The sequence below is a fragment of the Fringilla coelebs genome, assembly GCF_963513975.1.
Source record: "Fringilla coelebs genome assembly, chromosome: 7".
Taxonomy (NCBI): Eukaryota; Metazoa; Chordata; class Aves; order Passeriformes; family Fringillidae; genus Fringilla; species Fringilla coelebs.
In genome coordinates, this window is record NC_140035.1 from 24,398,343 (window position 1) to 24,425,904 (window position 27,562).

At 41.3% G+C, this 27,562-nt stretch overlaps 1 protein-coding gene across 4 annotated transcripts in view; it reads right to left on the bottom strand.

The window, feature by feature from the left end:
• Positions 1-1,866: 1,866 nt before the first annotated feature.
• PIKFYVE (phosphoinositide kinase, FYVE-type zinc finger containing) overlaps positions 1,867-27,562 on the bottom strand; it is a 63,102-nt gene continuing 37,406 nt past the window's right edge. For 3 of the 4 annotated variants that reach the window (XM_084209436.1, XM_084209434.1, XM_084209437.1), the window contains 24 exons: positions 26,227-27,413; positions 24,760-24,860; positions 23,497-23,568; positions 21,991-22,162; positions 20,535-20,713; positions 19,944-20,057; positions 18,553-18,661; positions 18,290-18,444; positions 17,678-17,768; positions 16,629-16,689; positions 15,894-16,037; positions 15,603-15,723; positions 15,069-15,197; positions 14,387-14,482; positions 13,569-13,652; positions 13,001-13,089; positions 12,223-12,387; positions 11,601-11,660; positions 10,994-11,170; positions 10,179-10,282; positions 9,787-9,915; positions 8,248-8,509; positions 6,407-6,481; positions 1,867-5,307 (listed from right to left, as the gene is read on the bottom strand). In XM_084209436.1, the coding sequence (XP_084065562.1) occupies positions 5,192-5,307; positions 6,407-6,481; positions 8,248-8,509; positions 9,787-9,915; positions 10,179-10,282; positions 10,994-11,170; positions 11,601-11,660; positions 12,223-12,387; positions 13,001-13,089; positions 13,569-13,652; positions 14,387-14,482; positions 15,069-15,197; positions 15,603-15,723; positions 15,894-16,037; positions 16,629-16,689; positions 17,678-17,768; positions 18,290-18,444; positions 18,553-18,661; positions 19,944-20,057; positions 20,535-20,713; positions 21,991-22,162; positions 23,497-23,568; positions 24,760-24,860; positions 26,227-27,413 (3,992 nt within the window). In that variant the 3' untranslated portion in view covers positions 1,867-5,191. The remainder of the gene's footprint in view (positions 5,308-6,406; positions 6,482-8,247; positions 8,510-9,786; positions 9,916-10,178; positions 10,283-10,993; positions 11,171-11,600; positions 11,661-12,222; positions 12,388-13,000; positions 13,090-13,568; positions 13,653-14,386; positions 14,483-15,068; positions 15,198-15,602; positions 15,724-15,893; positions 16,038-16,628; positions 16,690-17,677; positions 17,769-18,289; positions 18,445-18,552; positions 18,662-19,943; positions 20,058-20,534; positions 20,714-21,990; positions 22,163-23,496; positions 23,569-24,759; positions 24,861-26,226; positions 27,414-27,562) is intronic. The other variant, XM_084209435.1, reaches the window with a different exon arrangement.

Consider the following 27,562-nt stretch of genomic DNA (forward strand, 5'->3'; position numbering starts at 1 on the left):
ATCTGTAAAGCCACCACAATTTTGATAATAAACACCTAAAGATAAATCATCAACATGATACTAAGTACTTATCCCTAACACTGAACAGACTCCTCCTTTTACTGCCAACTTTCTAGGATTTAACAGACTTCTCTAGCTGCCAACAGATAGCAATTACAGTTAGTTGAGAAAAGAAGAAAGTTTCCCAAATTAATGTATATTCTGCAGAATATTTCTTGACTAAGACCACAGAAGCCATATTGGTTAAAATTTGGAGTATAATTCTGCAGAAACCAACACTTCCTGTAAGAAAATGACTACCTAAATGTCAAAGTTTCAAGAAAACATTCAAGAGCTGAATTAAGTAGGGCTTGGGTTGTTGTAAAAACAAATTAGTTCTGGTTAATTCTTACTGTACAACTGAGCTGTCATGGAAAATACAGCCTGAAGATGTTCTGCTTTTAAGGCTTAATAGACAAAAAGCAGAATATTGTTTTTCCATAAAGCAGTTCAAATTAACATAAAGAAGATATTATTTCTGCCTGTTCTAGGCTGCTACGGAGTCACATGAAGTTCCCTTATTCTTTTTCTACCTTAACAGACACAGTAACTAGAATACAATTCAGTCAGAATTAATTACAGATCAATTAGAAATTCATATAGCTGATCTGATTTGTTTCCAGAAAATGTTTTCTCCCTATAATATGTATTTTAAATAATATTTATAATCCTATTAGAAAAAGAAAACATTTTCTTTCTCTTGTTACGTGCATGTGTACATTAAGCAATCCCAGTTGTGCTGTTGTAGATATGTAACTCTTTCACCTGGCAGGTAGTTTATTTATGACACAAGATCTCAGCTAGTCCAGTAACAAGCCCATACCCAGGATACTTCATTTTTTCATACCCAAGGTGATTCATGTTTGCTAAAGCTATATAGAAAAATGGCCTATGTAAGCAATGGAGCCAAGTTACTATATTCCCATCCTGTCTTTTCAACTGTAATTCAATGCTCTCTTTGGTAATTGCGTTCACTTACTTTATTATCCTACCTTTGATCACCAGATTGTTATTTCTTGAACTAAGGCTCCTTTTGTGCTTCTCAACTTCATGCCAGAAGCTCCTCAAGTCCCATCACTCATCTTTACACCCACAGAAGGCAGCACCGCCTCTGAATTGAGTATCCCATCTTTTCCTTGCTCATACCCTCATGGGGGGACAGGTTCTGATGCAGTTTTATACTGCAGCATATGAAAGAACTCGCTCACCTGGCAAAAAATGGTAATTGCACATAATACAGGTAAAATCCTCAAGTTTTAGATAGGGTTTTATATTCTAGGAATGAACAAGTCCCCTTCCCAGAACTAATCACAAATTATTTTAAGCCTTAGCAAAGAGGTTAATATATACCAGGTTAATGTGAAACAATCGAGAGAGTACATTTATTTTCAGAACTTCTTGGATATTTTTCTTTATCTAGTCCCCTTAAAAAATATTATGGAAATACCTGGAATGTGTTCTACATGCTGGCAGAACTGGGCAAAGACACACCACCACCTGCTGGACAAAACTGCAACCCTCTCACATAGCACTGTGGTGAACAGCAGCTGCAGAGACAGAACTGTGTAAAAGGTTATTTGCACATTCTACTGCCACTGCCCTGGGGAGCTGCCCAGAGGTGCTGCTCCATCAGAGGAGACAAGCTGTGAGGTACAGAGACAGGAAAGGCATCTTACACCGCACACAGAGCTGGCACGCTCCAGCACAGCAGTCCCTGCACAGTGGGCGGTGGCCTTGCCTCTGATTGAGAAAATGGGGTGCAATGGCACCTAACTGCTCCACACATGGAACAGACTCAAGTATACTTTAGTCACTTTATTTGTATCTATATACATTACATTTTGATTCTCCAAGTAGTCAAGGCAATTATTCTCAAATAGTTTAGTACATCAATTTTATAAAATACAGCTGAACCAAGTTAGAATAGAAATGCATACATTATAGTACATTAAGTGCTTTGAAGAATGACTAGTCTGGCCACCAGCTAGTGAGCAATCCATTTGGTTTTGGTCATTCTCACAGAGGAGACTCACAGGTAACTCCCCCAAGCCCACTAGAACTGCTCTACCAGCAAGAGTCCCTCATGTGCTTTTTGGGGACAGAATGCATCCCTGGGCTGCTAGAAGGCATTCTGCTGTCCCCATGCTGACTCAGTCATTGCTTCTGACTTGGACAAGATTTAGACATTTGTCTCAAGGCCTCAGATCAAAACAACAGAAGAGTCAGTGTAGCTCTGAAGAAATTCAGTCTTCATATTTGCAACTGGGATTTACTTACACATATGCTAAACCTGTGTTATAAACAAAGAAAAAAGCTCTGACCAAAGGGTTCATCCTTAGGAATTCTACAGGGACACAGACTGAACACAGCCTCCCAAGCAGCTCTCAAAGATTTGTTCTGCATTAAGTATTGCTCTCCTTCTGAGAAAATTAAGCTTGGTAGTAATTGAAATGTCAGGACAACTATCATACTGAAAATGGAACATTTGAGGAGACCCATTCAGCTGCTGGGATTTGGACTAGAAATGCTTACAGCTTTATATCACAGGACATCCAAGATGCCCCAACTCCAGCTGATACTGCAGCTACTGTGATACTCATGACCAGTAGTTTACTCTATACTCCAGTCTAATCAGGACTAGTCTATCAGCCATATCCTGGCCAAAAATTAACTGTTGATACCAGCTCAAGATCATTCCTACAAATCCCTCCAACTGCTGAAACTTCAGCACAAGAAGTTGGGCCATGACCATTCACGTCTCTGGCTCTGTTCACAGGCTGCAGAACAGTGGAAGATTCTCTCTGTCCCTTCTGCAGTGCTGAGGGCCTCGTGCTGTCACATTCAGGAGTACCAGCTACTGTCAGATGATGAAGCTGCTTACAGCCATCTGCTCAGGACTCTGGCAGCCACACATCCCAGGATAAGGATGAGGGGTACTGGTGACAGACTGGGCTAGCACATCACATCAGCCAGGTGCCATGCCCACACTCGTGCTCCATCCACCCATCCACATACTGACAAAGGTGGAAGACAACGTAACTAGCTGCTGTTGGGTCACCTTAGCTGGCCAGGACAGTCAAGTTTTCCCTGTAAACTTTAAGAAGGGAAGGAAGAGAACACATGTAAACTTCAGCTGAGACTGGAACATAGGCTGCATGGCAGGTTCTTTCACACTGATGAACCAAGACAGTAGGTAGAGGCCACAGAAGTGGGAGTAGCACTGAGCTGACGGACTGGTTGACCTCATTAGACAAGGCCACACACACAGCCAGGTAAATTGGGAGAACATTTCAACAAAAGAGGCAAGATGCATCCCAGAGGTGATCAGCTGTACCTGATGTGCTGTGTTGGACTGAAGCAAGGAGTTCTGTGTCCTTTTTCCACAGCACATATCACTGCAACCTTCAACAGTGCACCCCCAGAAACAATTCTCACATTGTACTGAGGAAATCAGGACACTGTCTTTTCTACTGCTTCAAGGCCAGCATCTTTGCTCATCCTCTAGTACAGTGTTGCAATAAGGGTGAGGAAGGCTCCTTCCAACACAAATGACTGTTGCCTCCTGGCAGCTCAGACAAGAGCTGCACTGGTTGATTTTGGAGCAAAGAGCTCAATTCTCACTCTGACCTTTTCCTTTCTGGGTGCTGCCTACTGCTGGTCACTCCTAAACAGCCACCACCATCTGCTGCAGAAAAAAATACTGAACACAGGAGAACTGACCAAAATGCACGTTTCAATCCATAGTTACAGTGATGAGGGCATTATGAGGCAACTGGTTAGAATGAGCAAGCAATCACTAAGAGCTATCCTGTCCCAGATTCCATGTACATTTGATGTTCCTCCATCAGAGACTGGAAGTCAAAGGACAGTATTCTTGCCTTTCAAACTCATTAAAACTCCTCTTATTTACTGGCCTGTATTACAATGAAATGAAAAAGTAAACTCATCACCTACAAAAATGGGTAAGGTTTTTTTTAAAATGGAAAGAAATGCTTATTGTAATAATATAGAGACTCACAGATCTCTGCACATCTTATGCATCATACAAGAAACCTGTTAGTTCAGGTTTTCTTTTTTACAGAAAACAACAACTACATTCATCTCCGTGACCAAAAAAAATCATGTCATGAATACAAGAAAAACATTCTCCTGGCAAAATTTCACCATGAGGTAATTGCATTGCTTGAAAGTAAAGGGAAACTGAAATGGATTTGAAGTGATCTGCCAGGAATGATAGTTGCATTAAGAAGAAAGTTGCAATATGCACTTTGTCTAGCAACTTAATACCTTTACTAAGGAAAGGGTTAATCTGCTTCATTACTATAATCAATCAAGTCTTGTTAAATTAAAGGGTATGTCAATTACCTGCTTCCAGGAATTTGAGCAACACTCAGATCAAAGTACTGTTTACGAGTGAAGGGATATGTTCTGAGTTTTGCAGTATACTGATGACTGACAACCCATTTTTATGGGATTCAGCTAAAATGTGATTATGACAGATAAACCAGAGCTGTACTGCAGCAACAAAACTTAAAAGATGGAGTCATAGGGCATTATAGATGTGGAGCTGCCTTAAAAAAATACTGCTTACAGAACCCAGTAAGAATTAAAACTATGGAGCATAAACAGCACAAGTTATTAATGGATCCCAAATAGGTCAATTACAGACCTCTGCAACAATAGCAGAACTCATGAATTAACTTCATTCTTCTCTCCCCCATCCACATTTGGGGAGTTTATTTCACATTTTCAGTACCAAGTATCCACTACAGAAACATGAGCTGCACATATTCAACACCATTTTGGCAGTGCAAGACTTCCAGAGATCATGTACTTCTTCACCATCAGGATCTGGATAGAGTCTCAGTCCAGTACTTAAAAGGAGATAGCATCACCTTCCCTACTGACAGCAGGGATGTCACTTATCAGTGCTGTTCAGTGGTACCTTACAGGTTAGATCCTTACTGAGGCAGGTTTGCTTATTATCCTCCAAGGAGGGATTAAAGTGCAAGCAGATTTCACACTCTGCAACATGATGCACGTGGTCAGTGTAGACATGGAGCTGCAATCCTCTTGCTGCTGGACAGACCGCTGAAAGAGAGTGGCCTATAATGTCATTGTCCTCTTGTGCTTTCCCAATATGGGCTTTAGCTCAGCAATTCAGGCCCAGTCCTGTCCAATGGTCTGGCACCATGAGGAAATACTTGTCCATAGCTTCACAAAACCTGGTCCGGTACAGTTCTGGAGAGACCACAGTGGGCATCTTACCTAACGGGTAAGAGTCAAGAGCAGTTAGAACTGGGCTAAAGGCACTGCAGAACAGACAGATGTCACATGAGATTACACCAGCAGGCAGCATTAACTTGAAGGCCACAAGATAGAACCTTATAAAGTCCAACAACAAACAAGCATAAGGTTTTGCACCTCGGAAAACTTAATGCAGGGGCACAGCACAGGCTGGGATCTCCCTGGGGAGCAGCTCTGGGAAAGGGACCTGAGGATGGACAAGCAGCTCAGTGGCAGTGAACAGTGCTGCTGCTGCGGTGGCAAAGAAAGCCAGCAGGAAGGACACCGGGTTGCATCAACAAGGACATCACCAGCAGAGACACAGAAGGACAGAAGTCATTATCCCACCAGTAATCCCAGCATTATCTTTCACCTGGAAGGTGCCACTTCCAGGCAACACCTGGAATACTGGACTCAGTTTTGGTCCCTGCTATATTAAAAAAAAAAAAGGCGGGGGGGGGGGTGTGGAAATATGTGGACAGGCTGAGGAGGGTCCAGAGAAGGGTCACAGAGATGATCCAAGTACTGGCAAGCCTGCCCCATGAGGAAATGCTGAGAGAACTGGGTTTGCTCAGCCTTGGAAAAAAGGCTGCCTAGAGGAGACCATATCACCACGATATCACCACATTCCAATATTTATAGGGAGGCTAAAAAGAAGATGGAGACTCATTTTACAAGGAGTGTAAAATGGAAAAGATGAGGGGTAATGGGTATATGTTATTCCTGGGCAGGTTCCAGTTAGACACAACAGGAACATTTTTCTCAATGAGAACAACCAGCCATATATAGAATAGTCTTGCCAGTGAAAGGATGGATTCCCCAACAGAGGGGATTTAAGAGTCAGCTGAACAGGGTGCTGAGCCATCTTGTCTAGACTGTGCTTTTGCCAAGAAAGGTTGGATCAGACAACCCTTGAGGTCCCTTCCAACCTGGTATTCTATTATTCCTTCCTCTGCTCTTGACAACCTAATCTGTCAAATTTTGCATGGTGGGGAAGTTGTGACTTTATCAGCAGTGTTATAGAAAGCTTCCATGTAACAAGGAAACATGATCAAAACCTTTGCTTTTAGCCCAGACTTACCTTGTCCTCCCAAGATGCCAGTTGACTTTACCACCATTTCAAGCTTTTTGTCCCAGGTAAAAGTACGAATATAGTCTGTTACAATAAAAAAAAAAATCCACACACAAATATGTTTTATTTGTTTTAATCCAAATAACATTATTTTAAAATGTACCTATTTTCCCCCCATAGAGGGCAGGAAAGCACTGCTTTTAGTCAGAGCTTCAGTGTTTTCCCTACCAGTTGCCTCACTTTCTGTAGAATTGATTATGTTTGGGTAGAGCGAATACAGTCTCTCAAAAGTCCAGCAAGATCACAATCAACTCTTCCTGTGTCACAAGAACAGGCTGCCCAAGCACATATGTCTTTATGCATGTTAGAGGGTCAAGGGCTCATTTACAAGGGTCACTTCACTCACTCTCATCCCAGAAGCCCCACTAGAAGCACTGAGGCTTGGACACCTCTCCATTTAAACCAGTATTTGTCATCACTGCAGCCACCTGCAGGTTTGATAACAGAATGCAAGGGATTGCCACTTTATGATAGGGAGGACTGGAAACATGACCAAGGACCCTGGCTGGCAGAGGGGGCAGCAAGAAGACAACTTCTGAATTGTTTCCAAGCCCTTTCCAGAGAAGGCATGCTCAGTCAATACAAGCACATGAACATTTGGGCCAGCAAAGCTAAAGCTGCAGTAAGATCAGTTTTCAGAGACCTAACTTGTTTCCTGTATCACATAAGGATCTAAAATAGGTAGAGATACTGACCTCAGATCAAAACACTGTCCAAGCTAAGATTTTTTAGTTCCAGTCTGACACAAATTTAGCCTGAGTACTGTGTAAGTCCTCAGGGTATCATCTAAAGAACATTCTGATAGCCTGATACAGCAGACATGTCTTCTCTTGATAATATATGTGTTCACCAAGTTCCTTCAGATATTTGTGTTAAACGCTGAAGGAACAGGTAGCTTTAAATATCATATAAAATACATCAGATAAGACTTGACATAGGGCAATAAAAAGCCACACATACAGGAGAAGCACATGGTCAGTGTAGTCCCATCCTGTTTATTCCAACATTCAAGAGTCTACAAATCTAGAAAGTAATAACAACTTGCAACAAACAAGAGCTTTCTTTGTAGCTTGGACTTTAATTCTCAACTAGAAATGTTATTGAAATGGCTTTTGAGCTTTATCAGAATAAGTGTAATCCAGACCTCCTGTCCTGAGATCTCATCTGAAAGCATTTCTGAGCTGGGTTTCAAGACCATTTCCCTAAGTGAATTCCACATCCTGCAAAATTGCCTCATCTCTTTTATACTACAGAAGTTTGCCTGTCTAAACCATCTCTTTTTCTGTCTCTACTTTCAAGTCACAAGTCAGAGGATGCAGCAAGGTAATTACTGCATTGCCACCCACATTATTCAGGTCAGACTATATGATTATATGAGATCCCATGATGTTTAACTTCTTTCTTCCAACCCTACCAATACTGTTTCTCCTTAGAGCCCCTCCACACAAGATTGAAAAGCCTATGTAAACATGACTAAACTAAAGTTTACAGATTAAACACATAAAAGCATACAAATAACTCAACTGGAGTCAAAGTGTAGGTTAAACTACCTTTGAGGCCTCCTGCATATACTCATAGCAATGCAAATGCTAATCTGAGCCTATGAGAGACCTGGAGAGAAGACTTCCTGCCTCCACTTTGAATACCTGTAAGAGGTGAGGGTGGTATTCCACAAGCGAGAAGACAAGATTTCCTGACACACATCTCTCTGGAGGGAGCACTATGAACATCTAAACCAGAAGACAACCATTTCATCATCTGAGAGCAACAAAATACAAAAGACAACGTACCAATGATCCCAACGACCAGCTCGTTGTTGGTATCATCACGCCCCACCAGCAGGGAATAGTCGATGATGAGATGGCTGGAGAGGAACTGGGAATCACTGTGTATGGAGGCTTTCAGCACAGCTTTGCAATGGGAACGGATGTACAAAGGATTGTCCCGAACCATCTTCAGAAGGTTTTCATCCAGCAGGACCACATCACAGGTTTCCTTGCCTGTCTCTGTTTTAACATTTCTATTGCGGAGGGAGCCCTTCAGGTCAAACACCTGCAAATGGAGAACAGCACTACTTTGGTTCATTCTTCTGGGTTCAAGACTTCAGTACCTAGCACTTGAGAAGGCAGCAAAGCTGGGCAACTCCTTCCTTCTCTTTAGGAGAAAGACAATTAACAAAAAATATTTTGTAGAGAATAGCATGTAAGTCTGGGTGAAGCTCTGCCACCTCAATTCACAACTTTTACTAATATTTAGTCTAAATTAAGAGAAAAAGGGTGCCTCTACTTTTTAAATTGTTTAGGTAACCTCAGTTTTCCAGCCAGTTTCTACAGTTAATTGCTGACAAAAGCAAAGCCACTGAAGAGGGAGGTGGGTGGTGCATGAAGCACCAGTTAACACTGGCAAGGCAAAAGACAGACCCATCATGAGGCTGCAAATTATCTCTGGAGCTCTCCAGTCCTAAGTCCTACTTCTCCCTGTTAGAGAAGGTTGTTCAAGTTCTGTCCAGTCAAGATTTCACCAACTTGCGTGGAATAGAGTCCACAGTCTGTTTGGGTTTCTCTTTTGTAGTGCCTGAGCCCTCCTCATGATTTAAACGCTAGACAAGCAGAAAGAAAACCCAAAACATCCTTTATATTCATCTAGAATTCCCTCCATCCACCTCCTCCCACAAACATTCCCTGTTTGAGGTCAGGCACTGAGAGGTAAAGTGGAAAGAACTAATACTTATCAAAGTTTAGAAGTGATGTTTGTGTGAACTTCCTTTTCAGCTTCAAATCTCTATTTAAAGAGAATTTCACCCTAGTAATTTTAATATTTTCATTTCAATGCCGGATAAAGATGCCTTTTCCTCGACTAAGAGCAAGACTGAACTCAAAATCTTGTCCCACACTTGAAGTGGTTCCAAGAAAAAACAGTGGGTTGAAAAAATAATTAATTCCCTCCACTACAGAGTAACTCTCTCTGAGTGAGGCTCTCATTCTAAACAAATTAGTCTGTAATTCCAGTCAGTTCCTCTGAGAGTTTTGTAGAAAGATTTTACATTTTCATAACCAGGTTAGTAATGCTTTCTCTCAGACACCAAAGATAGGGGACAAACAAGACTTCTGAAGACTGAACCCTGCACAATCGCTATCGGAACTAGCCAACACAGGCATCAAGCTCCTGAGGATCACATAACGAGGAAGAGGCACAAACTGTCATCTCTGAGCAATGAGAGAGGTCAACAGCACATGCAAAGTTAAAAGTCACCTAGATGGCTACGAATGACCCTGCTCTTTCTCCCAGTCACAACTGCACTGCAGGAGAACAGAACACTTTGCTCTTACCTGAGCCATTTTCCTGCCATAGAAAAGATTTTCCATGACAAGTAGATCCAACTTCTTTTCAGTGTTGTTCTGAGAGTTCTTGTAACCAATTCGATACACCCCAAGGATTTTAGCCAGTGCTGTGGGCTTCTAATGAAGAAAAGACACGGGTTAAGATCTGTGTAGAGACAATCAGCAATTCCATACTAGAAGCACCACTGTTCTGTCTGACTGAGTGTTACTGCTCAGAAGTCCAAGCATAATTTCTACTTTACATCTTAAAAACCCATTATTAATGTAACTCACACCCTCCAAAATTTTCTTTTATTTAAATGAAAAAGGTTGATAGAAACTTCTACTAGTCTTTAAAATGCAGAACAATGACTAAAATAAAAAGCATTTTTTTTTAATACCTTCTGTTGAACTGCATTAGTGATGTAAGTGAAGTAGTGTGGAGCAAAGTCAAGGAATGACTGGACTTCCAAACGAGGCATTTGCTTCAAGATGAATCTATCATCTGTTTTAACATCAGACAGAGGCAACAGGGTTACATACAATAAATGATGTATATTTGCAATTTTTTAGGACTGTCACATAGCTGAAATGGCGTAAAACATTAAAGCAGTACAATTCTCTTAAATCCTTACCCTCAGAAGCTTATTTCTAGATTCTTTTTACTTCACATATTCTGAATTTCAGCCTCCCTGGATTTCTACCTTCCAGTGAAACAAGTACAAGAGACTGACTACACTAGATCTACCTCAGCTATACGGCCTTCCTATACAGCCAACAGAAACTGCCTACAGACCATTCTGTTCAATATTTGTTTTATATAGAAGCCTAGAAACGGCCAAAGTTCTTAAAAAAAAAATAGATTAACACATAAGATTATAAGAAACACTGTGTCTTTAACAACAAGTTTTCCTTGAATTATAGTCAAGTTTTTGTTTTCTGAAGCCTGCCTGAGAGTACAACCCTTCTGTTCAACTGGCCTTCCTAGCTACAACTGCTGAAAAACAGAACTATATTTTGTTTTCCTGCACATACAAAGAGACAAATAATTTGATATTGAAGACCCCAGAACAACCCACTTAATTTTCCCTTCTCAGTGACCACTTAACAATCAGCAACCCTCTGGACAGAGGTTATCAGAGATTAAATGACACACTAACCACCACCAAACAGAAATAATATCCCTAATTACAAGGAGGGAAGAAGCTGCATTTACCCTCAGTCACATAGAACGCAGCTCCAGATTTGCCACCTCGTGCCTGCCAGGGCATGGAGTGAGAGAGGGACCGGATGAAATCCTCTTCACTGCTCCCCAGGATCACTTCGCGCATCCTGTGAAACTCCCCAGCATAATAAATCCGGCAGTAGAACTTGGCATTCGCATCCGAGAACTCTGCAAAAAATGGTTTTCCTCAATAACAGCATGCAACACACACTGACTACCCGAGACAACACTGAGATTCTACTCGTGTCTAGAGGAGTATGATTGTGCTAAACATCTCTCTCATGCTTATTGTAATTCAGAAGTTTCAACCAACAGGATTTAAATGGAAAATTGACAGGAAAGTCAATTTCCTCTAGATAAGCTCATAGTATATGTCATGGGGAAGTGTTCGAACAAAAGAACAATTAAAAAAAGGTTATGGAGTAGTTTTGCAAGAGATTGATTGCAGTAAATAAAAATTGCACAGTTCTTTTCTTGATTTGCTTTTCCTTCATGATACCAAGAATACCAAGAAAAAACAACTTCACGACTGCCACTGCACGTGCATGAAGAAATGAGTTTGCCAGCTAAAACCAAGTTGTTATTTACAACTACTCACGGAGTTCCACATGGGGATTCACCACCTGTTTCTTCTGTCCATCTCCTCCATCTCCGTCATCTGAAGGCATAAAGGGCATTTGGTCAGGGCTGTTCACTATTATTACCAAGAAAGCCACATTAGGTACTACTTGTAAACTCACTTTACAAGAAAAATATTTTCTTTTTTTTTCCAAGAATAAAGAGGGAACTATACACAGGGAATTATAAATACAGCTATAATTGTATAATATAATACATATGCTAGAAGGGCACTGCTGTTTATGGACACAAATCCAGCCTCTCTCTTAATTCATTTTCCATGAGCTAAAACAATGAGAACTAAACAGCATGTGAGAAAGACAGGGCTGCTTAACTAGAGTCAACTCAATCCAAAGGCATTCAAGACCAGATTACTCCACGTCCCTATAGCTTGGATTTGAAAGACCCTGATTCCCTTATCACAAAGAGCAACGTACTTGGGAAAAAAACATTTGATGTTCAAATGATTCATTTTCAGTGCATGCTGAGTAACCTTGGACTGCTGAAAAAGTACAAGAAGGAGTGCATCTGGGGCCGTACATGGATGAATGAGGTCTGGGAGAAGTACCAACCCAAGAGAGGTGAACTCTGCAGTCTTGTACCTTGTGCCTCTACTCCTTGGTTTTCTGCTCCCTCCTTGCCCATCTGTCCAACCTGGTAATAAGCACTGTCAGCACCACGCAAGGTCTCTTTCTTCTGCGAAGACAGGTCTGGGCTCTTCCCTCCCGTGCCACGGAAGAAAGACAAAACACCAGATGGTTTCTTTGCTACAGTGAAAAGGAATAGAAAAGATGGTGTTGGCATTTCCACAGGCAGTTTAATAACAGCATGACTCCTATGAACATTCCATATTCATTGTTCTATGTGAAGCAATGATGCCATTAAACTATAACTCATTTTACAACTTCAGGCAACTAAGGTCCATGAGGGTGGATGATCTAGTGTTCTGAGTAGCATCCAAGGGTGCAGAGACATTTGAAAACACAGACCAAGAATAAGTGTCTTTAATACAGTAAAATCTTAATGTCTCCATTTCAAGATATTTTAATGGCATCTCTTTAAAGAAGGCAATGCCAAAAGAAGGGCATTGTATCCCACTGAACAGGGATACAATCCTAGGTTCACTACACAATAACATTAAATCAGGGAATGACAGTTTGAGCCCATAATAGTTCTCATAAAAACTAATGATGTCATAAAACTAAGAAGCCCACACAATCCCATTCCTCTCATGTGTTACATTAAGTCAACACTAAGACTAGTCACAATTTCAACTCAGAATGCTGCTTTTTCTTCTCCAATGAACTAGAATCTAGGTTAAATGGACTCAAGTCTGAGCTGAGATTAGCACCACGGATGATTCTGGCAAAATGGTCTTACGCTGCTCTGGCTCTGCATTGCGAAGGGGACACACGTTAGCCTCGGGCACGCGGACAGGGCTGCTGCTCTTGGGTTTGCTGTCTGACACGCTGAAAGGAGAAACAACAAAGAAGTGATGAACCAACAAATGCTGCCACCAAAGACACTACTGCTTTATGCCTGGACATTTCTCTCTCTCCCCTGCCCAGACACTAAAGGAAAAAGACACCATTTAAAGGTGTAACAGTGTGGAACTCTCCAAAGTTGTCCTCCTCCACCCTCCTAAAATATATCTCTCAGGGTCCATAGCAACAGTTCCATCCATGACCACAGCAAAGGTAAGCAGGCCCAGTATTCCTACTATGCACACAGCCAAGAGATTAGGTGATGGAGCCAGCATGGTCCATAATGTGAAATGGAAACTCACATACTGAAGTATGTGTTGGTTACATGGAATGAGTCAGATTCCATCAGAAAGCAGACACCCTAACAGGGGCATATTTTGAGGCTTTTTTCCTAATCCTAGTTCTGGCTTATTCACTACCATCACTATTTCTTCACTCTATGTACTGTAGTTACTGCATGTAACCTGTTTGGTTGTAGTCCTTCTTCAGAACTGCTCTTCAGAGATGCTTTGGACAACTCCTCCAGGGCATTTCTGTACTCCTTGCAACTGATGGGGTAAGAAGAAAAGAAAGGGAAAGGGAAATACCCAGAATAATTAAGTGCTCTCTTAGAAACTCTGCAATACCAGCCCAAAGATTCAGTTCAGAGACAACCACAGGAAACAAAACACCACAGTACAAAAAACCCTCTGCTTTATTTTTTCTTATTATTAGAACTTTTTTCTCTTAGAACAGAAGCTGCTCTAGTCAATACTGCAGGAAAAATATCCTTTTATTTTTCCCCTCCCACAGTTTAAGAATGCACTTCTTCAAAAATCTGCTGCCTTGTGACATGCAAATCCAAAGGTTTATTGAAGCAGCTGGTGAGAAGAGCTGAGCAGTAACAAGAGCTGCTATGACCAAAGGTAGGCAAGAAACAGACTGCAATATCGATACTAATAGCTGTTCCCCAGCTCAGTTGCACTTCCTCCAGCTGGAGAGGCTGAACAAACCTTAGTTGCACTTCTTTCTCTAGTGATAGATATCTCATTAAAAGAAGCACCACACAACTGAGACATTTTTTGCATACTAGAATTCCACTAAAAAAGTCCAAATTCCAGTTGCACTTTCATTATCTCAGCAGTAAGAGGAAAGATCCCCACCTCTGGTAGAAACTCTAACATGGCTTACTAGAGAAATTCTGTCATGCTTGTTCCCTATCATCAAAATTTAAATATTCCTCAAACACAAAAGCTGCAAAAGTACAAAGTATGTCAGATGAAAAGCCAAATCACACCAGTACCTGAGAGCAAAGGCTATGATGGAGCTTGGTTCTTTCTCACAGACTGCAATAGGTACACGTTCATGCTCATACATTAAGTAGTGCTTATCTGGATCACTAAATGAAAACAACAGACTGTCAGTAGATCATAAAAATTTGTGTAAAGAATAGAAGTTTTGCTCAAAACCCAGATATCATCACTGCACTCCCAGGCACAAGCTGCAAGTCTCAGCATAGATCCAAAGCTCCCCAGATCAGCTTCTCCCAATAGACACATTCATAACTATGTGGTTAATTCTAAATGGTAAAGTGTTAGGGAAATCAGCATTTCAAGCAAGCTGCTTGGATCAGAAGACCAGCTTTAGTTTAGAATAAGAGTCTATTTCTGTTTAGCAGCCCCTGTTTCTAATGGCACCAAAACCTGTTTGAGTTTGGTTTGACTATCTAGTAGCATAGCCTGTAGACTGAACTTATGGGACAAACCTGGACTCTTTTCTAAACAGGCAGTTTATCACAGAAAATTCCCCAAAGCCTCCTGGATTCTTGTATGATTTTTTCACTGATCTGTAGCGTCAGTCATTTAGCTTTTACCTCATCAGCTCAAGGCCTCTGCTCCTACACTGTGGGTGGGATTCCCAAGTTAAACTCAGGCTGCCAAACGTTAGGCTCATGTCAAATGAGAAACACTACAAAGCACGCGGACCAAGTAGCTGAAAGACTTTCCAGCCTGCCCATCTTCACATGAGAGGGACACTTGAGGGCACATGCAGTAGCCATTGAACCTGACCTACACCCAGACAATGCAAATTTGAGTCCAACCCTTGGAAGAGCTCTGGAAGCAAAAAAAAAGATGCAGGCATATAGCTTTAGTTAAGTCTTTGCTAAAGAAGGGCATTTCCACTCCCTCCCTGCGGCAATGAAGTTAGAAGGCACCTTTCTCCCCTCTTCCCCACCCCTCCCTCTCCCACAAGAGCTATGAGGAAGCATGCCTGCTAGGAGAAGAAACTAATACTGGCTTTACACAAGGGCAGATCATTCATAAGAAAGGTAGTTAACCTACAATCACCTAGAATGGACACAGAAAACTTCCTACTTCGACAAAGTTCTCTATCTTACTCAGACAAACTCAAGTAATGCCTTAAATTACACACTGAGCAAAGGAAGCATGCATGGCTCTGCCTGCAATCTGACAAGGTTGCTGATTTTGTACATTTTTTATATATTATGCAGTACTTACAAGGGAAAGGGAATGGGGTTATAGTTGTTTCCAGGCAAAAAGTTAGCCAAAATAGCTTTCATAGTAGACTTCTCCTTCACTTGGCTGTCTGTAGATCCCAGTGAGTGTCCATCAAACACATCTGGAACAGACACATGTCAGGTCTGCATCACAATATCAAAGCTTAAGCTGTAAATTCAGAAGGATGACTACAGACCACAGAGTTAAGTTATTTGTCATTTCCTAAAAGGATTTTGTGGACTTGGCACAGAAAAGCAAGAGAAAGAATATAAGATCACAACTGAATTATACCTTCTGAGCTGCTTGTTGTGTCCTGCTCAGAGAGTGTGTTGGCACCAGTCATATGCTCCGATGCAACCTCTGGAGAGGTGGGCAGCTGCAGATGGGTGGAGCCTGTGGAGCTCTGACTTGATAAAGTCGTCAGGAAACGATCCTCTGAGAGTACAAGGACAGTTAAGGACAGAAGAAATGATTTTACATGGCTGTCAGAAGTGATACTGTTTGCTCCAAGCCCAAGCTATAAGCCACACCTACTTTCAGAAAGTTTTTATTTAGAAAGCAAGTAAGGCCAAACAGACCAAAGGACTGGGCAAGCTCATCAGCGTAGCATGTAACCTCCAGAAAATGTGTACTCTTACAACTGCTACTTTCAGCTCCCACAAACTCCCAGTGCGCCTCACAGGTAAGAGATCTCAGCACCCATAACCAGATCACAGAAAAGGCAGAAGGCCTCTTTGGGAATCTCCCAAATTCCATGTAGTTATTCAGTTAATTAGAAAGCTTCTGAAAGTTTTTAAACTCAAGTTCAATGGAAAATTCTTGTGGGCCAATGTACTAATCACTAGTAATACAGCTTCATATTAGAAGCAAATGGCCAACTTCTATCTTACCGCTAGAAAAAACAAATGTGACATGGGGATTTAGTATTTCTCTGATTTATCAAATTTGACAAAAGCTCCCATATTATGTCAGGAAAATGGCTACAACATGCTTCTATTAGCATATTATGAAAAATAAGTAACAGACCTTTCTCTCCATTTTGCAGCGCTGGAGAAGCATTGCGTGGGGAAGCATCCATGCTACTGATCTAGGCAGAATAACAAAACACCAACATTGGTGCCAAGCTCTTTTACAGTTCTATTTCCTCCTGTGTGGAGCACTTACAAAAGCAGATGTATTACAACTGAGAACTCCCACCCACTTCTCAGCCTCTGCATCTGTCACCATACAAAACAGACAAGGCAACAGCAACTCAAGTTCACAGGACGCTTATGATGGCTGCTACACTCCCTCTCTAAGAACCTACTTCTGGCTAGATCAAGGTAAGGTTTGCTTTAGCACCTAATAAATATGTGTTAAGTGGAAGGGCCATTTGTGCATGCAGCAGAGCAAAGCCAGGGTTTCCACGAGTTTTTAGTGCACCTTGCAACCGTAGAACTATTGGGAGTTCAACCTCTCGGTATCATGCTTATATTGTCCTGCCTTGCACTGCCTCGCAGCCCAGACATTTCCTCAGAGCTCCAGCTCCCCAAAGGGTGGAAGTTCAGCATGCTGGCATGTGTATCCTTGGACAGAGCTCTTGAGGCAGCAGTCCAAAATCCATCCCTTCAGTCAGTTCCCACAGGATACATCATATCCTGAAAAGCCATTATCAATCCTTCCTGTGTCATTTGCTCTGTTATTTGTCAATAGTATTTGTCTTTTATGTTCACAAGGGATGCACCCGATGGCAACAACCTAGGGTTGAAGGAGACAACCCAATTCCTATCCAGGCACATACTTGACAATGACTGCAGCTCTCTGATGGCAGTGTTCACATCAACACTACACAAACATCACAGAAAATCATCAACTCCTATTCATACTTAGTCTTCCTCTCCATAATATGGCTCTTAGTTCACATCTTTTAGGAAAAGATACATATACTAGCACACAGTTTAAGCTTTTACAATTGAAAATTACAAGACTCAATAAAACTAGCTTAATAACTATTAAAGAGAACTCAAGCTGGTCTTAAGACTTGTGCTGCCCCAGAAAAAAAAATGTTTCAGAGATTTACAGTCTGTTAGCCATACCTTGCTTTCTTCACCTTGCCTCAGTCTCCCAGGGCTGGGTGGTACTGATGGACGTTTTCTCCCTTTCTCTTGTTGGAAGAGATCCTGCAGTCTTAAACAAAAAATAATAATAAAACAAACAAACAAACAAAAAAAGTACCCACACAAAATCACCACCATGAAAGAAAACACCAGTAACCTACCTTTTGATAAATTTATCTCTGAATGACAAAAGTTATTGAAGTTTCTCCATAACAAACTCAGGTTGCTGCTAACACATGCCAAAGATGCATCAAAATGGCCAAAGACAGCACGTTTTCTTTAGCTCTGAGACTATTTCACCCAACCCACAGGTCCCATCCTCCCCTCTTCCCATCTCTTCCATCATTACTCAAATGAAAATTTCTCCTCCAGATGCAAGTTGTGCTCTACAACACAACGCATTTATCATATGGCCTCAAATGATTTTCTGTTCCAACTGATCAGCTGTGCGTCCTCAACCAGTAGAGCACATTCAGCAGAAGCTCTATACAATAATTGCTCTATAGTGAAAGAAACTACAGCTGAACCTCTTCCTTCCCAGAACCAACACTGTATCAGTGTTGCTCATGATTCCAGCATGCTTCCTCTTACCTATTATTCCAGGCTTGTAGCATCTCACAAAGTCCTTGCTTTTTAGCTATCAGAGACTCAAAAACAGATTGCAGCTGTTGAGGTGTGTCCAGTGATGATGAAAGCAGCCTTGCTTGGATTTTCTCAGTCCAGTTTCGAAACTCTCCTTCTTCCATCTGCCAAAAGGAAAACTGTCAGTGTTATCTCACCAAGACAACACAAGATCTGAGTAGCTTCTCCACACACTTAGCCTATGGACCACTGATGTAAAAATAGTCTATTACCTCCTTTTGGGCAAAGAGGTCTTCCATCTTCTCTTCCCTTGTTTTGCTGAAGGTATCTGTTTTCAGAGAAGCAAGGCGATCATCCACAGCAAGATACACTTGTGACACCCTGCCAACAGCAATGCAAAGAGTTGAGCTGTGACTACTTGGAGCTACTTCAACATTCTTTAAAACAGTCTGAATGTGTTGAAGGTTAACATTTAAGAATACAAAAGACAATATATGACAGCCTTCCTGCATAGTAAGCTATCCAACTGTATTCACAGAAAAAGTTGGGGAAACTTTATTAGTAATAGGAGAAATCTAGAAGTTACATATGCTGACATTTGTCTCCACCATTTATTCTTAGCAGTGGAAGTTGTCAGAAAGCAATACAAATGTCTCAAACACTTTACTAAGAAATGTCTCAAACAATTACTAACACAGAGGAACTATTGTGTCATCTGTGATTAGGAAGAATCTGGGTCTGCAAGCTATACGTCCTCCAGCAGGGCTTTGAAAAAAATGAGTACTTCTATTTCAGCTCTAAACAAAGCTCCACAGGTTTTGAAGTCAGATGGTCACAGAGACATACAGCAATACAGGAATGCTGCGACCAGACAGAACAGCAGTCTGGCTGGATTTTACAGAGTTTTCATCTTGCCTGTCTTCCACCTTTTTGTTCCTACATTTAGAAAGTGTCCAGGCTCATGGTAGTTCACCATGAGGTAGAGTCTGCCTGCTGTTACCATATTCAATAGCTAACAAAGGCAAAGACTTATACACCAGAGTTCTGTTGCCACATGACTAACAGAATGACAACAGTTCTGTTCGGACAAGAGATTTGAGCAAAGTCTTTGCAGTTTTCTGGGGCTGAAGAATTGAAACTCAGTCAGATGTTCTATTAAGGAACATTAGGATAAGAGTATAAAGTGTAACGTGCTGTTTTCCAGGTCGGCCTTCTAGGACTATCTTTTCATTTTAGCATTAGATGAAGAATTAAAAATACTTTAACTGGGCATTTCATAAGGTAATGACAGACACTTGCCTTGCTGATGGTCAACCTTTCAGTAGCTTGGCAGCATTATTCAGAAACATGCTATATGACTCAGACATGAGTGAAACATCAGGGACAGAGATGAAAAGAATCTTAGTTTCTACTGGCAATGTTTAACCTGACTTGCCACCAGACAAAGAGTTGAGACATTAGTACAGACAGAGCAAGCAAAGGTAACAAAGATTTCAATACCACTGTCCCTTGGAAGTACATACGCATACATGTTTTAAACGATTACTTTTCTATCAAATAATATTTAGCTAAATCTCATCATACTAGCAAAATTGTTATATGCTCTTCTAATAAAAATGCAAAATACAAATAAGATCAAGAAGACATTGAAAACAAAGCTTACTTTTGTGAGAAATCCTTGAGATCCTGCAAAATAGTAACTTTTAAGGGAGCCTGTCGTTTGATGTAGATCTTGGGGAGTGGGACACACACTTCCAGCAGCCGGATCGGAGAGTAGCTGAGAAGGCAATACAACAGCTTGTAACAAGACCCACACCACACAGTACCAGTTCTACACCATACTGAAGTTTGAGGCCCTTATACGAAAAAGGCCACTGTCAATGTGTCCGGGGCTTTAGTTACTTTTAGTAGGAATAACACTGTTCATTCTCCCAGGCAAGAAGTAAAACCACAAATCATATTGCAAAACCAAAATTTTGAATGCATGTGGAGTTAGATAGGGAAAAGCATTTCCCTACTGTTTAATGAACAGGAACCTTCCACTCTTGGAACACTGCCCACCACAGCTAGGACAGTGATGCTACCCACAAAGCCCTCTGCAAGCCAGCACACAATCCCACACTTATGGCTATGGTACAGTTCTGCCATCCCATGCTATACTCACAGTGAAGGACAGAACTGATGAATCCTTACTAGAGCCACATGCTTCATACAGTACCAGAGAGAGAAGGAAGTTTTTAGCAGTGGAACTCACCTGAAAGATGCCACCATCTGATTATAGGAAAAATACTGGTGATAGTCATGGTGAATGGAATGCCCACAAGGCTCTGCATTGGCCCTTCGAGTGTACTGGTACCCATAGAACCTCAGCTCAAGGTATTTTGCAAAAGACATAGACCAAGAGTCATTGGAAAGGGGAACAACTGGTGTCACCTGAAATATTGAAAGGCAAGCATCTAAATTTCATCCTTCAAACAAGATAATCCAGGCAGCAATCTAGTATTTCTAGTACCAGAAGCAACCACGACCCTGAAACATACTTAACAACAAAGACAGCATTTATGCATACCTTAGGCCAACACATAGTTAAAATGAATATGTTAAATAACTGCCAGCTGATGATGAAACGTGCTAAGCTAGGAGAGTCCAAACATAAGCTTCCACTGATGGAAGCTTATTCCTGGGATGCTATTTCTCTGAATAGAGTCAATTTCCAGCAACCCAGCCAGCAGCCGTGGCCATATCATATATTTTGCCCTGGTGATTCTGCAGCTACAAATGCACTGGTACTGCTTTGCAGTGTATTTCAACTTCAGAAGTGCTTGCAAGCTTAGAGCAGACACTTTACACACACTTAACAACCTCAACCACATAAGTGTTTACATGAGCACACAAAAATAAAAGGTTACAGAGCAGCTGTATACACAGCAATACAGGACTTGCTGTCAGCAACTGCGTCAACCTCCTGCAGGCATCCAACACCCATGTCTAAGGCAGCGTAAGTAGGTGACCTGAGTCATCCATATGGGTAATTCAGATGTTTTGCATTTCAGGTACTGCATGAATCTTTTTTCATTATGTTTTATTCTCATCTCTTTGAAGGCTCTTCATGTTTAGCTAGACACGAGCATCCAGTTAGCAATGTTTTCTTAGCTAAATTACAAGTTCCAGATAATACACAATCTTATTATCTTGTGGGCTTTTAAAAGCAATTTAATATTTCTCTAATAAAGATGTTACTTTCTAATGACTACTAAAGGAACTCCAGACATCACATTGACATAATGAAGGCTGTTCAGTCCACAGCAGATCAAACAACAGCAAGTGGCTTTAGCCAATTACTATGCCGGTAGGTCTTGGTCTCTGCCCTTTCCCATATGCTCAAAGATCCACTGCAAGAAAGGGACCATAATCATCACCTCTAAGTGAGCAACTCCATTTTTTCTGCTTAGATCTATCCTTTCAGAGTCAGTTTTCACACTTCTAACAAGACTACCTCACACAAGATTTTTCACCCTCAACAGCCCCAGGGCAAAAAGAGGAATTTGTAGGTAACATGAGAGCATATGTACCAGTAACAGGTTTTCTGCCAGTTTAGCCATAGCTCCAGGCATGAGCACTTTCTCAAAAATGCTGCCTTTCCACACAAAGCCAGTCACAACAAGAATACTAAATTGGAATAGCAATGATTCTGAAGTCCACATGCTTACCTGCTTGCACAGTCTGCACCAGGAGTAAGTAAGGATGGTGTGCTGGTACCCAGGGACGGGGGAGTCCAGCTCCTTTAACACGATCTGCACACAGCCCTGCCCATGAACAAAGCGACGGATGTGGTGCACCATTGGTGTTTCACAGAACATGCTGGGGCATTGGTAGGAAGGCCTTACAGAGAGAAATAGAAACATCTGTAAATGATCACACACCAGCACTGCTGAAGAACTGATTCAACAGATCTAATATGCCTTTTAATATCCTGGTAATATTTATCTTCACTGTAAGAGAGTTTTCTATGCCTGTAGTGAAAGCTGCATCTGCAGAGCAATTTAGAAGGAGCACATAGTGAAGTTCCATCAACAGCAATGGCTGTATAGGTCCCAAAAGCAGTGACTGGGTACTGGTTGCTATCACCCTTTTACTTTCTACCTATATATTCTGTATAAGGACCAAGGCACCTGTGGAAGTCCTCGGCACCAAATTAAAAGACTGCTTTGGCAGTGTACCCAAGCAAATACTAACAAGGACAAAGATGTGACAAAAAGCCTTAAAATGGCAATGTTCCAGCTCCTGAAGGAAAAGGTATGCAACACACTGCCATAGAACATCTTTGAACAGTAAAACCCATGATCTTTATTTGGATGGTTTTTTTTAAGTCACAGAAGAAAGACTAATACCAAAAAAATAAAAGCTGAATTTTTGAGGTACCAAAGTCAGATAGATATTCTTTAAAACCAGAAAGAGCCTGAAAAAGCTCAGATTCTCCTTGCTCAAGTGAAAAAATAAAGAATTTTAATTACTGAAACTAAGGAGATTGAGCAGACACTACCTAATGAGCAGAGAGAAGCAGGAATTTAAAAGTGGGCAGCTAAGCTCCTTCTCACTGATCAGCACAAGGAGAAATACTTATTCCTCCAGAAGGCTGAACATTGAGAACCTTCTGCTACTGCAAGTGTCCAATGGAGAGAACAGAGTAAGCTTGTCTTTTCAGCAGGTTACCTATCCTCCTTCACACCCTGCTGAGACTCTGCATGGGGGTGTGACAGCACCAGTTATTACAGAAACATAACAACTTACACCTCTATGAGATGAAATAAATGACACAGTACTTTTCCAGAGCTCAAAGTGTTCTGGACCATTTACATTGGCAACCTTGCACATATGACAAAGCCTTACTCTGAGACACTAAATGAGTAGAGTTAGCCAACACCTGTATGAACTTTCAAAGAGGAACCTCGGAAAACTGTGACCAGAACAGTTGCTTGTCTTGAAAAACAGACAGTTGGAATACATGTTCAGGCTCTTAATTTGGCCCTTAAACCCCTAATTGCTACAGAAAGGGCTATGTGAACACATTTGCCTTTATGAACTAATAAACTTTGTTTCATAATCTGTTTCACTTCCTCATGAAGTGAAGAAGGGCAGGGCCAAAATAGGAAAGCAATGGATGTATTTGCTTGTAACTTGTGAGCATGAGTGAATTAGAATCAATTCCTCCTTACCTGAAACAGTAGCGCTCCAGAAAAATCCCTAGAGTTAGGTCATTTTTCCCATAGAACTCCATGGTCACAATCCTAAAGCAGAGAAAGAAAAGCTTTAGAGACTGGATGCCATCACCATTAGCTGTGCAATGGCCTTTAGGAGCACAGATCTACACCCACTGCTGGCCTGTTTACAGCCCTGTATAACTTCAAAGATTATTTTTTCCACTTGACTATGCTTCCTAGATCCCTGCTGTCAGGTTTGCTAATAATGACAAAGTCCTACTAGAACAACTTTAAACTTGACATTTAAAAGTCCAATACAATTCAACTGCACTTCTGAAGATTATTTTCAAAAATATCTAGGCACAGAAGTCTAAACATCTTTAAGCTCCAAGCATTAATGTTTAAACAGCTACAAAAAAGGGTACATCCAGAACATGAAAAAAGCCTCAAAAATCCTTATCCTTCTAGCATAATTAATAGCAACTTTAGTTTCCCCAGAACCTGAGGCGACCAAGCCATTTAAATTGTGTATCAGTTTAAGTGTCATAATTCAGATATCCCTAACTTCACTAATTTACATCCTCTCATTGTTGCTGCTTAGTGAGCATATGACCATCTTCTTTGGTTCATTTCTAAGCTTTTATAGGAACTTTAGACCTTTCCCTGTAAGAGGACCATATCTTTATTTTCACCTAAGTTAAACAATTAAAATCACCTAGGCTAATGATTAAACACCAAGACCTGTCCTGTTTAATAGAGATAAAAGTGTTTCATAAGTTAAACACAATTAGCAAATTACAGCCCCCTAAGCTGGAAATAAAGCCCTTAATACTGATGACTATAGTATGAAAAAGATAGCAATGTATTCCAATGCCACTGTTGGATAATACAATCGACAAGTATTCCAAGATTCTCACAAGGCTGACTTTTGAGCTTGGACATTGTCTTGTGTTCATTTACACTAACTCTTCTCCACAAGACTGCATGCAGTGCTCCCCACACAGAGACATTAGCTGGTGTTTCACTGCAGAGTAAAGCATTTGGTTTCAGGCTGGGCTTTCTCATTCATGCCTTGGGTATTACAGAGGTTGTGCAATACTGCTGTAGATTCACCTGACCACACGAGACAAAAGTCTTTTGGCAAAAGTTCCTGTTACAGGATGAGCACAACCTACCAAGTACTCCTCAAAGAAATACTGCCATGAGGCAGGCACTGACTCTGACTTTGGGAAGGAAAGAATAGCAACTATCCAAGCTGTAGAAGAGTAGGTTTTATACCAGGGGCTAACACAGGCACTTGGAGCATTGCTGGACTGAGCAGAAGAGCTGCTGAAGAGAACACAGAGCCTCTGATGGTTTACTGGACTCAGGCAATCCACCTAGCAGAGAGAAAAGAACTCATTCAGTGGTTACAGACACCTCCATTCACACACAAGTTCTGTTGACAAAATTCTATTCTAGTAACTTTATTCAAAGACAAGTATCTGATTTCTCCTTTTGTACAGATGAACTTGGCATTATCTCCCAGCCTCAGGCAAACCTGTACTACATATACTTGCTAAGTGTCATTTTTAGAACAACATAACTTGTAACAAAACCAATGAACATGCGTGTTTCTGTGGAAATGAAGCCAAGAGAAACAGAAAACAACAAAAGCCCCATGACAAACATCCAGTCTCTAAATTACTGTATGATGTAGGACATCTTGGATTCAAAACTCTGCCAATATATTATACTTCAGTTACTCATTCAGGCTATAGAAAGATTTCCATCTTCCTATTCTCTGGGAAGAGATGTACCACGCTGCCCTTGGAACGGAGCTGTTTCCCCTTCCACACCCTACAAAACTATGATGTTACCAAATACTTGTCTTTGATCATTGAGTAAATTTAAAACAGCATCAACCTGTCTGATCCAAAGCAAGGGCTACTCTTACAGTTTGTAAGATTATGGCCTGTGAAGCTACAGAGATCTACATTTAAGTGCCAATTAAAAAGTGACTTCTGCTCATGAACACAAGGGCTGATTGGCTCAGGGACCAAAATGTTGACTGTTCCAACAGATCAATTCTGTTACTCTTGTTCACAGACATTCTTCCTAAACAGCTCACAATTCAAGGAAGTCCCAAGATCTCCTTTTCCTCAGATACAAGTTTCATGGCAGTTTACCAAAACTTAAAATGTTTTTATTACAAACACATACTCCCTTGCTTTGAAATTTCAAAGAAGATTCCTTTCCCTCCATTATGTGATTCTCACTTTTCTTCAGACCACCCAAACTTTTACAATCAATCAAGTACTTTAATGTAATTACAGCCTACTGCTGTTCCCACGACATAAAGCCCTCTGAAAATGAAAGCACATTTCAACAAATAACCAAATACAAGGAGCAAGGAAGCTCAGTTTAAGAAACTTCTTAAGGTTTGTTCCCTCTTCATGGACTCATTTTCAGAAATCAGGTACAGCCCAGTCAAACAGGCAAAACTGATTCTGGGCTGACTTTGTGCATTTCTCAGAAAAAATTTGCAGTCTCTTGTTCTGAATGATTGCAGAGCACTGCAATCTAAAATGGAGTTATGACCCAGTCAAAAAAAAAAAAAACCAAAACAAAACCAAAAAAAAAACCAGAATCAAACAAACAAACAGACAAAAAAAACCCCTCTGGTTTAATATGAGACCCTACATCTTCTGTATACCATGAGAAACTGATGTAACTTGAGTTTTGAGCAGCACAACTCAATCTTACCTTATGAGACCATGAGGATTCACTCTGAGCCAGTCCCTTCTCCTCCTCTTCAGTTCTGCCCCCAGTTTTTCCTGTAGGGACACTAGACACATCCTTATTTTGGGCAAAAGGATCTGTGCTTTTCTGTAGTATCCTACCTCCTCTGGCCCGATAGTCAGCCAGCATTCTGGCTAAGCTCTGGCTATCACGTAGATGCTCTGCTATTCTAGTATTAACCAACTCATGAGAAGGTAAGATTTGGATAGCCTTGGCTTGGACACTCCCATTCCTCCCTTGCAGCCCAGAGAAATCCCGCAACAATTGCTTCTTCCTTCTGCTCTCCAACTCTTTGTATTCCTTATTGAGGAGAGGAGACCAATAAACTTGTTCAGGAAAGTACTCCCGGGCAGGGCATCTCATGCCTTTTTCAGTCAAAAGAAATGGTTCACGGAACATCAGCACTGGGGAAATGCAGAGAATGACATCTTTCAGCTCCTGCTTAAATGCTGCAGAGTAAGTTTTGAGACGATCCTCAGATGAAGTCACCTCTTCCGTGACATATAAACCAGTATCATCCTGGAGTGGGTCTCTGAAGACTCTCATCTGACTCTTGGATTCCTGTAAATCATCTGCCTGTTGAAGAGGCTCTAGTGCCTGGTCATCCAGAGTGGCCAAGTGCTGGTCCATGCCATGGAGGGGCAGTGGGGATGTTTCAGGTATTGCATGAGGTAGAGAGCCGAGCACTGCAAATGGTGACTCCACTTTGTGCTGCTCTTGCTGCTTGGAGGACACCGTTTCCAGCTGACAGTTCTCTTGGTCACCTCTGTCAAATACACCTTTTGGTTCAGGCAAACTGACCTCATCAGAGGACACTGATTCAGAGATTACAGACAGCTTTTCAGAGGATAGTTCAATGTCTTTGACTGCTGTGCTGAAGTCCTCGCCATTGAAGAGGTTCTGTTGTTCATTTTCATCTCCTGGCTCCTCAATGAGGGAGTGAAAGGAAGTGTTTTTGGTGAGAGTAGGGGGCATGGCAAACTCATCCATAAGAAATGAGATTTCCAGCTGGGAATGATAAGCCACACAGACCATGAAGATCAGGATCTCCTTCACACGAGCGAGCTCGTACTCTGCAGCACCACACAACTTGATGGTGCAACCCAGGTGCTGGGGACACCCTTCAAAGAACATCAGGGGTTTTGTCTGATCTAGAAACAAAACATGGGAGTTAGGATGACAACTACAGTTAATCTGCTTTTAGATACCTCACACACCCAAGAGATTGTAAAAGAGACTAAGAGCAAGTAACACTGGTAGCTGCAGAAATTCATATTACTGTACTGAAATAACTTATTTT